General features: G+C 35.0%; 2 protein-coding genes across 2 annotated transcripts; both read left to right on the forward strand.

Moving 5' to 3' along the window:
- The first annotated feature begins 594 nt into the window (after positions 1 to 594).
- On the forward strand, positions 595 to 3276 carry LOC109158078. Its single transcript, XM_019305898.1, has 9 exons — positions 595 to 744; positions 1174 to 1444; positions 1524 to 1620; positions 1924 to 1940; positions 2026 to 2110; positions 2200 to 2239; positions 2410 to 2697; positions 2782 to 3015; positions 3100 to 3276. Exons 1-9 carry the CDS (start codon positions 595 to 597, stop codon positions 3274 to 3276), a joined length of 1359 nt encoding a protein of 452 aa, XP_019161443.1.
- Positions 3277 to 5406: 2130 nt separating this feature from the next.
- Positions 5407 to 13072, forward strand: LOC109158079. The gene is made up of 10 exons (XM_019305899.1): positions 5407 to 5470; positions 6938 to 7072; positions 7424 to 7624; positions 7946 to 8053; positions 8491 to 8572; positions 8663 to 9591; positions 9681 to 10535; positions 10638 to 10898; positions 11024 to 12376; positions 13068 to 13072. Exons 1-10 carry the CDS (start codon positions 5407 to 5409, stop codon positions 13070 to 13072), a joined length of 3993 nt encoding a protein of 1330 aa, XP_019161444.1.
- Positions 13073 to 14526: the final 1454 nt, after the last annotated feature.

Below are 14526 nucleotides of genomic sequence, written 5' to 3' on the forward strand. Positions count from 1 at the left end.
TTACAAATAGGATTGATGGAACTATATACCATTCCTTATCTAATCTAACTCTATAATAAAACAACAATTTGCTGCCTAAAAATTTATCCCGCCCAAATGAATACGACGTCGTTTTACCCCTATGTTGTTGTCTATTGCATTTTACCGCTCACTGTATACGATGTAGTTTGCTGCGCTGTCTCACAAAAATTCGGCTATTTAATGTGGGCTTTATTCATGTACAGATTCCAAACAATATATTAAATACTACTTTTTACCTTACCAATGCAGAAAATATCTGAGGATTCGAATGGTTTTTACTTTTAATAGTAGACCACTACTGAAATGTCTATATATATTTACAATCCATGCTGGTGATATATAATAAAGACGAAAATTATTTACATAACTAAAACTTATATAATTTAAACTTAAACCAACACCAGCATTTAATGCATTGTTGGTGTTCCAAGGCTTGATCATCATGAAAACTCTTCGAGAGGTGTAATTCAAAATCTGATTGTTGCCTATAAAAGGCTACCTCCAGATTTTGATGTCCATTTGATTCATCCCTAAACCCTGCACATCACTGTTCTTCTTCGAAATAGTAGTACAATGCCTTCCCTGTTCATTCCAATCAAAGATATCCATCCTGTCCACAAGCAAAGGGGAATTAGAGTACGTTGTGTACAGATCTATGATGTGCCTGAGAGGAGGGTAGGTAGTAACATCAAGAGTATGGAGTGTCTTCTCCATGATGATCAGGTACACTTCTATAGCAACTGCCATCCTATATGATACCTATACATGCATAGCTTCTATAATTTGTTAGTAACTACATTTGCAAAGCAGAAGCATTTTCCCATATATATAGCATTCCTATTTGTAAAAGTCAGGGATTATTTTAAATTTTGTCAACCAACTGGCATCCTATAGCATTCCTATACATGTATAGGTTCTATATTTTTTTATTGACTAAATTTGCAAACAGAAGCATGCTTCTATATATATACCATTCCTGTACATGTATAGCTTCTATATTTTTTTACTAAATACATTTGCAAAAAGAAGCATGTTTACATGTTCACTGTAAACCAGCAATAGTTTTGTAAAACAGATGCATGATTCAATCTAAATTTCTATATCAATTACAAGGTCATATTTTAAGCACACTGTATTAAAATTTCTGTACAGGGAGATTATATACATGCTACTATTCAGAATAAAGATGTTGTCAAATACAAAGATGTGCTAAAAGAAGGCCAACTGTATGAGATAAAGAACTTCTATGCTGTTACAAACTATTACCTTTACAAGGTCACCCAGAATAACTATATGCTCAAGTTTAATTACAAAACAGAAGTCAAACAGATCAACTCTATAGGCTTTCCACTTTTTATGTTTCGGCTTACAAGTTTTGAGTCTTTGAAAGATCCCAAGGCAGTTAATGACAAGGAGCTCATTGGTAAAATCCTAATTGTACTATTACTAATACAACTGCTTAGGCATATAATGACCGCTTATATTCTTTAAATATATTTCAGATGTTATAGGTCGTGTGGTGGAGATATATAACCCTGTAGACAAGATTGTGGGTGGTAAAGCCACAAAACTGATTGACTTTCAAATCTGTGATAATGCGTAAGTTTTATATTTTTTGTTTATTTGTTCCATTACAAGATTGCATATTTCCTTTCAGATTTTCTTATGAATCTAAATTGACTTTCATATTGCTTATTTCCTTTAGTTTTACTGTTTCTTTATTGATTCCACTTCATAATTTCCTTTTCTGTTTATTATATTTAATTATTTTCCTTTTCTACCTACCAAAAACAGTGATAACTACTTGATGTGTACCTTGTGGGATTCTCATGTTGAGTCTCTACTGCCCTACTACAATTCAAGTTCAAATGAACCACTGATTGTAGCTATTCAATGTTGTAGGGCCAAGGTTGTTAGTGGTGAGTCTTTGAAACTTATACTGTCCTCCTCTATTTTATGCAATAGACACCAATGCTATGTTTTTTCTATGTGTGTTGTTTTTAGGTGAGGTCAGAATAACATCATCGTATGATGCAACTAAGATTTGGGTGAATGGTGATTTTGATGAGTTCAAGGACTTCAAATCTCAGTAAGTCTATTTAATGCATAAACTTCCTGCCATGAATGAGGTCTAAATGAGTCTCATTTACTAATTCAAATTCTGATTGGTTTTTGCAGGTTAAAAGTTCAAGAGACTCCAATTAAAAGTCTGAGCACTGTGACTCTGAAATCCTAGTCCACAGGGATTGAGAGTTTCCAAAAGGGTGAAAGGATTGTGTCTACAATCTTTGATCTATCTAAGCTGCAGGTTGTTAATTACATATTAACAAGCTTTCTTACAAATCTAAGTTGTGGTGTTAAACATACTTTTTGTAACTATTTTTTCAGGATGGTGATTACTATATTCCTGGTGAAATTATGGCAATAGAGTCTTCTACAGACGATTGGTACTACATGGCATGCCTGACACCTGGCTGTAACAGGAAGCTTAAACCAATCGAAGGGGTCTTAAACTGTGACAAGTGTGTAAAACAATTTGAGGAAGGTACTGCTAGGTATAAGCTTTTGGTGAGAGTCTTAGACAAAACCACAGATGCAACTTTCCTGCTCTGGGATAGGGAAGTTGCAGAATTAGTTGGCATTCCTGCTACTCTGTTGTATGAGAAGTACAAAAAGGTACTTCTTTTGCTTCTACCAATTGTATAAGCCTTCTAAAATTTCTATTACTTTTTTTTTTGTACTAATCGTATTACTTGTCAGGCTGATGTTGACATCCCCACTGAGATTGAGGTGGTGATTGGTTTAAAAATGATTTTTAAAGTGGGGATTAAAAGAGCTATGATGAAAGGCAATAATCCAGCTTACAATGTGATGAGGGTTCTAAGGGACGAGCAGTTGTTAGATGCTTATTGTTCCAGATTATTTGAAGATGAAGAAAAAGACCTAATGTCACAGCAAATAGAAGAGGATGAGAACACTTCTCAACATTCTGAGGTGATTTGTGTTTAACTAAATCCTATCTTTTACTTAAATTCGTTAAGTAATTTCTAATTTTTTGTTAAACAATTTGTTTTGCAGGAAGCCTCTAAAGAAGAAGAGGTCAATAGTCCTGCTAACACAAGGCCATCAGAATCCCAAGTTAATGCTCAAGCTGATTCTCCTACTACTAAGAGGTCATTGCTGGATCAGTTTTCATCCTCAAAAGGGAGCAAAAGGTCAAAGGGTGGTAGCATTAAGAAGGAGAAGATGAACTGAATTGTTTCAAAAACACATCTGGACAATACTTTAAGCCTCTGAGCTGTTTTGATTTCTTTTTTATTTCTGCATTGCACTAAACATTTTCTTGACTCTGTTTGGTTAAACTGATAATTATTCTGGGCTATTTTGGTGCTTATTATTGTTTTTTGGTATGTTTTAATTTCTACTAATTATATAACATAATTACTTAAGGATACTATTGATGCTTACTATTGGTATGTTTTTTGGTATGTTTTAATGTGTTGCTATTAGTAGATCTTTTTGTTTTTCCTATTTAACAATTTTAACAGGTTGTTGACTACAATGGTGGCTATGGCAAGATTGCTGATTTACAATGAGATCAGCATCTAGACTTGCTTGAAGACAAACAACTTAGATGTTAGTAATTAGAATGATAAAGACTATGTATAGATTATAGTACTTAGAATGATTCTTGCTATGTGATACATGTCTATTTTTGTGAGAATTAAATACTATAGCATATAATCTAAGTTGGGTTTTAATCACATTGTGTTCTCTATAGTATGTTTTTCCTGTATTAGGCCTATATAATAAACAAACAGTACACATATAGCAACACCTCACCAATCACAATCCCAAAAATTGACTGCACATAGGACAAAAGCATTGGAACTTGACTTTTGTGCTTGCAAACAGATAAGCTAACACTATAATTGACACAATTTTCAGGCTAACTAACATATAACATATAACTTGCAAACATTAACAATCCACAAAATAGACTGAATTTATGACAAAATCATTGTAAATGGACTGTGAATTTGCAAAACAGATCAGGTAAAAAACTATTCAAACTGGGCATCAAATATCAGTTTACCGATTAAAATTTTAAGACTTTAAAGTAAAAAAATGGGGCTGGATTGTAAATAATAAAAGCATCAAAGTAGTTATTCTTCTTTTATGTCCATTTGGTTTTAAAAACAATCCCCAAAATTGTCTGAATTTATGACAAAATCATTTTAAATGGACTGTGTATTTGCAAAACAGATCAGGTAAAACTATTCAAACTTGACATCAAATTTCAGTTTACCGATTAAAATTATAAGACTTTAAAGAAAAAAAAAATGGGGCTGGATTGTAACTAAAAGCATCAAAGTAGTTATTCTTATTTTATGTCCATTTGGTTTTAAAAAATATTATTACATGGAAGTGAGTTGATAGATATTTAGTTGAGTTTTGAGAACAATAGCCAGGTGGTAATGTTACGGCTTAATTTAAAATGAATTATTACAGTTTATAAAACTTGGGATTGTAGTGTGGTAATTTTAAGGCTGTATTATAATAAATGAACACTTATACAACCTTGAAAAAAATGTGGGAACTAAACACCTTTAAAGATGACTACACTTAGATAATATAGTACAAAGAGCTTTCAGAAATCTTATTTACAATGACTGAACTCTACTATTACACCAGTAATGATTTCCAAGTTACAATAGATCTAAGAATGTAAAATTAACAATTTCACAAATTTGAGCTGAACAATTCAGAAGACATCATTGGTGCAGTTTCTCTATACAAAAATGATGGTAAAAACATGAGAAATAATCAATAAAGGCTTTACATCATTACTCATGGGTGACCAGTATCATAAAACTGGCCAAAAAAAAAAAAAAGATCAAATCACTTAAATCTTTAGACAGCAGTTCGATTTCAAAAACAAAAAATAAACACTACATTACTGGTGTTCACTTTTAAAATTACAATATGTAATATAATTTGCAGCCAACTTTTTTAACATAATTTAGCTAAATGTCTGACATAAGAAATGACTTTTTGACATTTCCTATTGATTGCAATAGAATTTGAAATAATGGCATCAGAAAAAAATCTTCATCATTTGCCAAAGGCTTAAAAATACTGTTAGTGACCACTATACAAATATTTAAAAACAAAAACTAACTTGGAACATGTGTATTAAATTACACAAAAAGTACATTTTGTTGTTGTTTTCCCAAAAAAAAAAAAGAAGAAATGAACAGTCAGGCTTCATTATTTTCAATCATTATGATTTCTGTATAACACATTAATTATAAACATCCAATAAATACTTCAAGTGATAGCAGTGAAACATACCACTGATGCAATCACAACACACAATTGGAAATGAGGAAAATACTTGCTTCTACAATCATAGGGAGCAAAAGGAAACATAGAATCGACAACAAAGGTAACATAGATGCATACAGCATTTTAAGTTTAAGTTTACCTCAATTCTTCTACTTTACTGCCCAAATTTATACCTGTTTACCTTCCCTGATGAATGCTTTACTTCCATTTGTATATCTAAACATCAGTGTTGAGAACTGAAACCCTGAAATTCAAAGCGTAGTAACTTAATGTAAAATTGTCATTTTTACATGATAACTGCTAAACAATTTATAAATATTTCACAATTTCTACAGAAAATGTTTTGGAAGTTTACCTTAACTATTTTGTAAATAGTTATCCAAATTCTAGGTAGACTGGTGAACAATGAGTACCTGTAATTCGAAAATTAAATTATATGTATGGACAGATAGAAGCAAATTGCCAAAAAATCTTGAAGAACTGACATACTAATGTACACAGGCAGTTAGGGTTCTTGACTTATTATTATACAATAACAGAATCGCAATAACATACACACAAATGTCTAAAATTCTGCCCCAATTCATTGAACTACAATATAGTAAGCTAAGTCAAACACAAAACATAAATTATAAAAACATTCATAACCAAAATTCTTAACAACTCAACATAAACGGCATAATCGTACAAAAATTATACAAAATTGGAGAGTTACTTAGCTTTTAGGGTTTTGGGCGAGGACCTCCAAATCCAACGAATTCCGAACAGCTGAGATGACGAAACATTGTAGGTTTTCGCTACAAGAACAACATAGCTCTAAAATTGGGTGAAGATTCGTAGATTCGTTGCTTAAACACATAAACCGAATAATACAGTTTAAAATCGAGACCGTGTGATGAACAAGCTTCGCACAAGTGTCTAGAACATACTGTGTTAGAACAATCGAAGCTATGAAAATGCTTCGTGCCAAGATTGCGGACAGAGTGCTAGACACACGGAGCTGGGTGAGAGAGAGGGGGAGGAATGCGAAGCGTCGGGTAGGGCTAAACTGATTAGGTTTGGCGGGGGTTTTATATGGGGGCTAACGGGTCGGGTTAGTGGACCGGTTTAGTGTATTGGGCTGGGCTTCAAGTTAATGGGTCAGACTATATCTCCATGCTAGAAATAAATGTTATTTTAACTTATATATATCACTTACCTATTTATTTAGTACTATTGTCTACTCATTGTTATATGCTATGTGGACTGATCAATTTTTTTTTTTGGAAATTTTATTTCTCTAATAATTCAAGATGATTAAAGTTATACTATTCGTTCACTAATGGCATAGTGTATAAAATAATTGAACATTATGTTATTATAAATGTACTTTAAATCATTTTTATTTATATACTTATCAAGTATATACACATTACTGTGTACAATGTGTAGATTAGTTGTTATGGTGCGCACAGTAATGTGGACCACAATCACTTAATTAATGGTCATTCTGATGATATTTTGTCTATGACATTATGGGTTGTATAATTGTTCGCTAATTACTTATCTTGACTTACATATAATTCAGAGAATTTGGAGAATTCATCATCAACAAGTACTGATGGTCGTAGGACTAACTTACCTACTTCAAGTATCCAGTCAAGATATGCCAATGGAGTGTGTTTTACTCCAGAAATTACACCATTGAGTAACATAACTTACGGTAAAAATAGTTATACTATTGCAATCTTATTTTTGTTCTTGGCAACTATCCTTATATAATTATTTTGGTAGTTGTTTTTCTTTTGTCTTTGTCCATTCATTGTTTTTTTTTAATGTATATTATTATTTATGTGTAATAAAGGTACTTGCAATATACACTTCAGTGGACAGAACATAAAAAAAATTGGGCTCAAACAATTCAAATGTTTTTATTTTGGGGGACTTACAAGGATCAAGATCATCCGTACCAACAACTATATTAACTGGTAATTCCCTATGCAACTGAACCAAGTATACCTCTCCATTTGTTGATGTCTCACTGTAGTTAATTTGCTTCAAACATTTATTGTAGGTGGTAGCGCACAAGAGAAAGAAGCAATCCGACAACCGTTAGGAAACATATCGAATCAGTGTAGTAAACATGAGCAACTAATCAACCGTATTAATCCTGGTAAGGCTCAACAACCAGATTACGTAAACAGAGACTTGCTATCTGCATTTGAAGAAGAAGCAAGGCTAGAACCTGTTCTTACAACACAAAATGCTGCAACAGGTAATTACTTTATTTGTTGGTATTGTTTTAGCTGTCGAATTAACGATTTTCAAAACTTAGTTATTAGACTTTAGCTAAAGTAATTCAGTATTTCGAGATTAAGTGCCCTATTTTTTAAAGGCAATTACCGAGTATAATCAGTACATATTTGTTATAATTTTATTGTGGTAAGAACTACGTCGTTCAACTACTTTATAAATTACCACAAAATAAATTTAGAGGAATGGAGTTAATAATTTTTCCTAACGTGACCATTATGCTTTTGTTCAAGTCGTTTATGATAGGTATAAATCAATGATATTTAAAATTTTTTACTATCAGTTTGCCTCACGTCGATAAACGAAACTACTGTAACTACAAATTTGGTGGGGAATGTTGTGGACGAACTACTTCATAAAGACATTGCTACAACATCTACGGTTTGTCATGGTACGTAGTAAAATTAAATATTTTTGTTTGCAGTGCATACTTTTCATCGCCTAATAACTAAATCATGTAATGTAGTCGAGTACTCTGATCTGGGTGATGCCACAAGTAGTTGCGAATATTGTGGTGCCTTATTTTGGTTTGAGGAGAGACAAAATAAAACAGTTATCAAGGGATCACCTAAGTTCTCCATGTGCTGCAACAATGGTAAGATTACGTTACCTGCACTGCCACCGCCACCAAAAGGTATCAGCGATCTTTTTTTCGGCAACTGTGAATTCTCTAGAAAGTTCCTACAGCAAGTCAGGACGTACAACAACATGTTTTGCTTCACATCAATGGGTGGAAGAATTGACAGGAGTGTCAATAGGGGTGGCGGACCTCCTGTATTCAGATTAAATGGACAAAATTATCATATTTAATGGGGAGTCTACTTCCAGAAGAAGGCAAGGCACCCCACTTTGCCCAGCTCTACATATACGACACCAGCAATGAACAAATCAATCGGATCAATGCTGTCCGGTAAACCAACTACCGTGTTACATATAACTGTGTTTTCTTTTGTTGGTTAATCCCATGGTATTATTTTTTTATTGTATTCTTTTAACGTAGGGATGGTTGTGAGCAAGATGACATCCACATACAAATAGTGAATATCATACAGGGTGAGTTGGATACAAATAATGTTTTGGTAAAGTCATTTCGAATGGCTAAGGAGGAAATGGATAGAAATCCATGCGCTGAAGTCAAGATAAAATTGCTAGGCAAGCGCAAGAAAGATGCAAGGACCTATAATTTACCTGAAGTGTCTGAAGTTGCTGCTTTGATCGTTGGAGATCTTGACACCAATATTGGTGAGCGTGATATTGTCGTCCAAACCAAGAGTGGCCAACTACAAAGAATAAGTGAATTAAATCCTTCCTACTTGCCACTTCAATATCCATTGTTGTTTCCGTATGGTGAAGATGGATATAGGGAAGATATTGCATTCTCAAACATCAAAGGCAATAGCGGTGGTGGCGGTAGACAAAGGATTAGCCCGAGAGAATATTTTTGCTATCGCATACAGTCAAGAAAGTCGGTGGTAAATACAATTCTACATGCCAGGCGTTTGTTCCAACAATTCGTTGTGGACGGATACACAATGGTTGAGTCCGGTAGACTCATTTATATAAGGACACACCAAAAAAGTTTAAGGTGTGATTCATATAGTGGATTGACAGATGCTTTAACCAGGGGAGAAATTAACCCGGCAACGCAAGGACGTAGGATAATACTACCGTCGAGCTTTACAGGTGGAGCTAGGTACATGATACAAAATTACCACGATGCTATGGCTATATGTAGATGGATTGGATATCCAGATTTGTTTATCACTTTTACATGCAACCCCAAGTGGCCTGAGGTGCAACGTTTCTTGCGTGACCGAATGTTGAAACCAGAGGATCGTCCGGACATAATTTGCAGGTTGTTCAAGATGAAGCTGGACTCGCTGATAGCTGATTGTAGAAAAAAGAAACTTTTTGGTTCAGTTGCTGGAGGTAATCACTTGCACCAATTATCCATGACTGTGCTTTTAATAACCTAATCAATGTGTTATAGCTAAATATGATATCTTTTATTGCTACAGTTATATATACGATTGAGTTCCAAAAGAGAGGTCTTCCGCATGGCCATATATTATTGTTTTTGGAAAAAAAAAATGGAGTTAGCGAAGTTGGAACCCTTGACACAATCATTTCAGCTGAGATACCTAATGAAAATACAGATGTAGAATATTACAAAGCTGTTGAGGAATTTATGATGCATGGTCCATGTGGAAAAGCAAGGTTGAATTCTCCGTGTATGGTAAAAGGGAGATGTTCAAAGCATTATCCCAAGAGGTTTGTTGAATGTTCTACTTTTGATGATGATGGATATCCATTATATAGACGTCGGGAAAATGGGAGGACAATTACAAAGAATGGCATTTCTTTAGACAACAGGTATGTTGTACCGCACAATAGACATTTATTGCTTAAATACAAGGCTCATATAAATGTTGAATGGTGCAACCAATCCCGCTCAATAAAGTACCTCTTCAAATATGTAAATAAGGGACACGATAGGGTAACAACCGAGTTCTACAAAACTAACAATGCTGAAGATGCTGGGAAAACCGTAGACGAGATCAATATGTACTATGATTGTAGGTATATATCTCCCTGTGAAGCAGTGTGGCGGTTGTTTGGTTTTGATATACAACTTAGGGCTCCGTCAGTGGAAAGGCTAAGCTTTCACCTTCCCAATCAACAAAGTGTGATTTTTGCAGATGATGATCCAGTTGAAAACATTCTCAATAGACCTACTATAGCACAGAGTATGTTCTTAGAATGGTTCGAGGCTAATAAAACATTCCCAGAGGCAAGAAAGATGACTTATGCTGAGATGCCAACGAAATTCGTGTGGAAAAAAGACCTTAGGAAATGGCAGCCAAGGAAAAAAGGTTTCTCAATCGGAAGGATTTTTTATGTTCCACCGGCCACAGGCGAAATCTTTTACCTAAGATGTTTGTTGAATAAAGTGCATGGTCCTACATCTTATGCAGATATCAAAAATGTGAATGGGGTTCAGTATGATACCTTTCGAGATGTGTGTTATGCTAGAGGTTTAGTTGATGATGACAAAGAATATATAGACGCAATAGAGGAAGCAAGTCATTGGGCGTCTGGAGATAAGTTGAAGAGATTGTTTGTTACACTGTTAATGACCAACTGTATAGGGAAACCGGAATCGGTGTGGAACTCTGTGTGGAAGCATTTGTCTGAAGATGCACAATACCAACTACGTAAACAATTGCAAAATAGAGGTACATAATTCTTACGTTAGTTTCTTTGTATTTGTTCTACTAGACATTAAATTTAATATTGAATTAAGTCCTTTAACTCAACTAATAACAGCTAAGTTGTACCTTAATACTATAAATGAATGCAGATTTAGTGCTCAGTGATTCACAGAAGATGAACTACGCTTTAGTAGAGATTGAAAAGATGTTATCAATGATGGGAAGGAGTTTGATGGACTTTCCAGAGATGCCAATTGCTAATTTTGAGACTTATAATGTAATATCAAATAGGTTGATACAAGAGGAACTGGCATACGATTGTGTTGCTCAGGAGAAAGAAAACAAGGTATTGGTAAGTCAACTAACAGATGAGCAAAAGGTAATATATGATGAGGTGTTAACAGATATTGAAAGCAAGGCTGGGGGGTTATTCTTCGTTTATGGTTATGGAGGTACTGGTAAGACATTTTTGTGGAGAGCATTGTCATCTGCTCTAAGGTGTAAGGGCGAAATTGTTCTAAATGTTGCGTCTAGCGGCATTGCTTCTCTTCTGTTACCAGGTGGCAGGACATCACATTCTAGGTTCGGAATACCTATATCTGTGAATGAAGATTCCACTTGCAACATAAGACAAGGCACACCATTGGCTGAGCTGATTTTGCAAAGCAAGTTGATAATATGGGATGAAGCTCCAATGATGCACAAATACTGTTTTGAAGCCCTAGACCGAACTATGAGGGATTTGATGCGATCCCTGAATCCAAGTAGTTCCGAAATGACATTTGGTGGTAAAACAGTCGTTTTTGGTGGCGATTTTAGGCAGATTCTACCGGTTATTCCAAAGGGCACACGCCAAGATATTGTTGGTGCAAGCATTAATTCCTCATACCTTTGGAGATCATGCAGAGTATTTAGGTTAACTAAAAACCTACGCCTAAGAAGTTTACAATCGCAGACTGAGGCTGCCGAGGTGGAAGAATTTGCAAACTGGATAGCTGATATAGGAGACGGATTGGTTGGTGATTCAGTTGATGGTGAAGCAGTGATTACAATTCCCGAACAGTTATTGCTAAAATGGAAAGATGATCCTATTGCTACTATTGTGGATAACACATTCCCTCTGTTTAGGCGTGCAAATGATGATTTATCATACCTTAAGGATAGTGCTATACTGGCTCCAACATTGGATGTGGTTGATACCATTAACCAATACATGAATGATCATAATCCATGTGATGGTAGGACTTATTTGAGTTGTGATTCGGTTTGCAAGTCAGATTCTAACGTGGATATGTTAGCGGATTTGCACACTCCAGAATTCTTGAATGGTCTGCGATGTTCTGGAGTACCTAATCATTCTTTGACTTTGAAAGTTGGCTCACCTGTTATGCTATTGAGAAATATTGATCATACTCTTGGATTATGCAACGGTACAAGGTTGATTGTAACAAGGTTAGCTGATCACATGTTGGAGGCCAAGATCATGGCCGGTACAAATGCAGGTACTACAGTTTTGATTCCAAGAATGTCACTTACACCGTCAGATCCTAGATTGCCTTTCAAATTCCAACGAAAGCAATTTCCTTTGATGCTATCCTATGCCATGACAATAAACAAAAGCCAAGGACAAACACTGGCAAAAGTAGGATTGTTTTTAAAAAGACCTGTCTTTAACCATGGCCAGATGTACGTAGCTGTTTCTAGAGTTAGTAATCCGAGGGGTTTAAAAATTTTGATTTGTGATGAAGATGTAACATGTCGAAGTAAGACAACAAATGTCGTCTACAAAGAAGTCTTCAACAATGTGTAATGAAATTTATATTTTTTCATCTCTAATTTATTACATTTTTAATAACTATATTTTATACTATATATTCCATATAATATATATATATATTGCCGTGCATCGCACGGGTGCAACTACTAGTAGTCAGATATAGAAACAACTTTTTTAGGGATGCTACAAAGAATTTGATTCACAGATTGTTTCACAAATTTGAAACTAAATTCGTTAGATGAATTTACCGCTTCTTTAATATCATTGAAGAATTGATCAATCGTAGTCAAGACTGACTTTGGTTAAAAAATTTTGCACACCATCTGAGTATACGTTTTCCATTTGTCGTTCATTGACAATATATCCATCGAGCTGAGCTGCAGATGCTCTTTTACATTGTCATCTTTGTCACCCAGGATGAAGTTCACATACACCATGACCAACCTATATGTTTCACACTTATGATGAAAAGAACTCACCAAAAGAAATCAGAAGAAAACAAACTCGTTACACAAACAAGAGAAAAACACAGTAAAAAGCAGAACACAAAAGAAAAGAGAACCAGTAGTACACCTCTTGAACTTTATTTTACGGATCCACTAGAATCAAACCACCACTTTATCCAGATTTAGCGGAATCCTTAAACTTTAGATCATTGAAACTACCGCAACTTCTTTGAAGGATTGGTGGCTGAATCGGCAATGGACTATATTATGAAACTAAAAAAACAAAAAACAAAAGAAAATAGGAGACAGCCGACCAAGAAGCGAAGCTCCGTCAAAGGCTCAAAGCTTCGACTAGAGGCCGGCGGCCACCAAATGAAGAAACTCCCAAAAAAGAAGTAAGATTTCGTGAGACAAGTAGAGAGGTTTCGAGATAACTAGGATTTAGTAGTGTCACCTTAACACTAAAATGTTTAAAATTACTGAAAATGCAATATGAATCATAAAAACTAAACCAAATGCTACATAGAAAATTTAGAAAAGAAAAATATGTTGGAAAAATTAGCTTAAAATGGCATATTAAGTGGCTATTTTGTGGTAAAATTATCAGTGGGGTCCACTTCCGATTTAGGTCGGGTCAAAGTGGATTCGGATTCTTCGTAGTAAGACGAAGAGATTGATATATTGTACGCTCAAAACGGATAATGGGTGAATGAGATATTGATTCTCAAAGTAGACCTATTTAAGTTGGGAAATGAAGGAAAAATGTAGGACTTTGTCCCACATTGGTTTGGAAACAAGATTTGCCCCCCTTATATACATGAGCTCTTTTCAAGCTTGTAGAATTGTATAGCATAGAGGCTCTCTTACGCGGGGGGCGGGGGTGCAAATCAAAATCCAACTAGAGGACATCAAAAAGGCTTGAAATCAAGCCCGAGCTCGCGTGCGCCGGCACCTGCGGGCACGAATGTCGTCCGGAAATGGGCTGGCCCCAACGGTCTGAAACCCGAAAGTTCAGCCTGTTGTACAGATTAAACTCATCTGTTACGGAATTAATACTGTTTTAATTCCAATTTAAAATCTGAGTTTAATCCTACTTAGTGGGTGACCGTTACAGGTGTTATACAATTGGTTTAATACCAATTAAAAGCCATGTTGAATGCTATCTCTCTAACATCCCTATATAAAGAGAGGTAGAAGCAGTAGCTTTTTACACAGTGAGACAAAAGGAATTCCAGTAGCTTTTCATCTCAAAACTCTGCTTCTACTCTCTTCTTTTATCCAACCTGTGCTCTAAGCTTTGCTTTGTTTGCCGGGTTCCTTGTTTAGGTGCTTAAACAAGGAATCGTAACACGTTTTATTCTGGCAAACCTAGGCTACAACGCTCCTAGCACTTGTGGGAGGTAGCAAATAAGGTTTTAAGGAAAAGAAC

Source organism: Ipomoea nil, unplaced genomic scaffold (assembly GCF_001879475.1).
Source record: "Ipomoea nil cultivar Tokyo-kokei standard unplaced genomic scaffold, Asagao_1.1 scaffold2805, whole genome shotgun sequence".
Lineage (NCBI taxonomy): Eukaryota > Viridiplantae > Streptophyta > Magnoliopsida > Solanales > Convolvulaceae > Ipomoea > Ipomoea nil.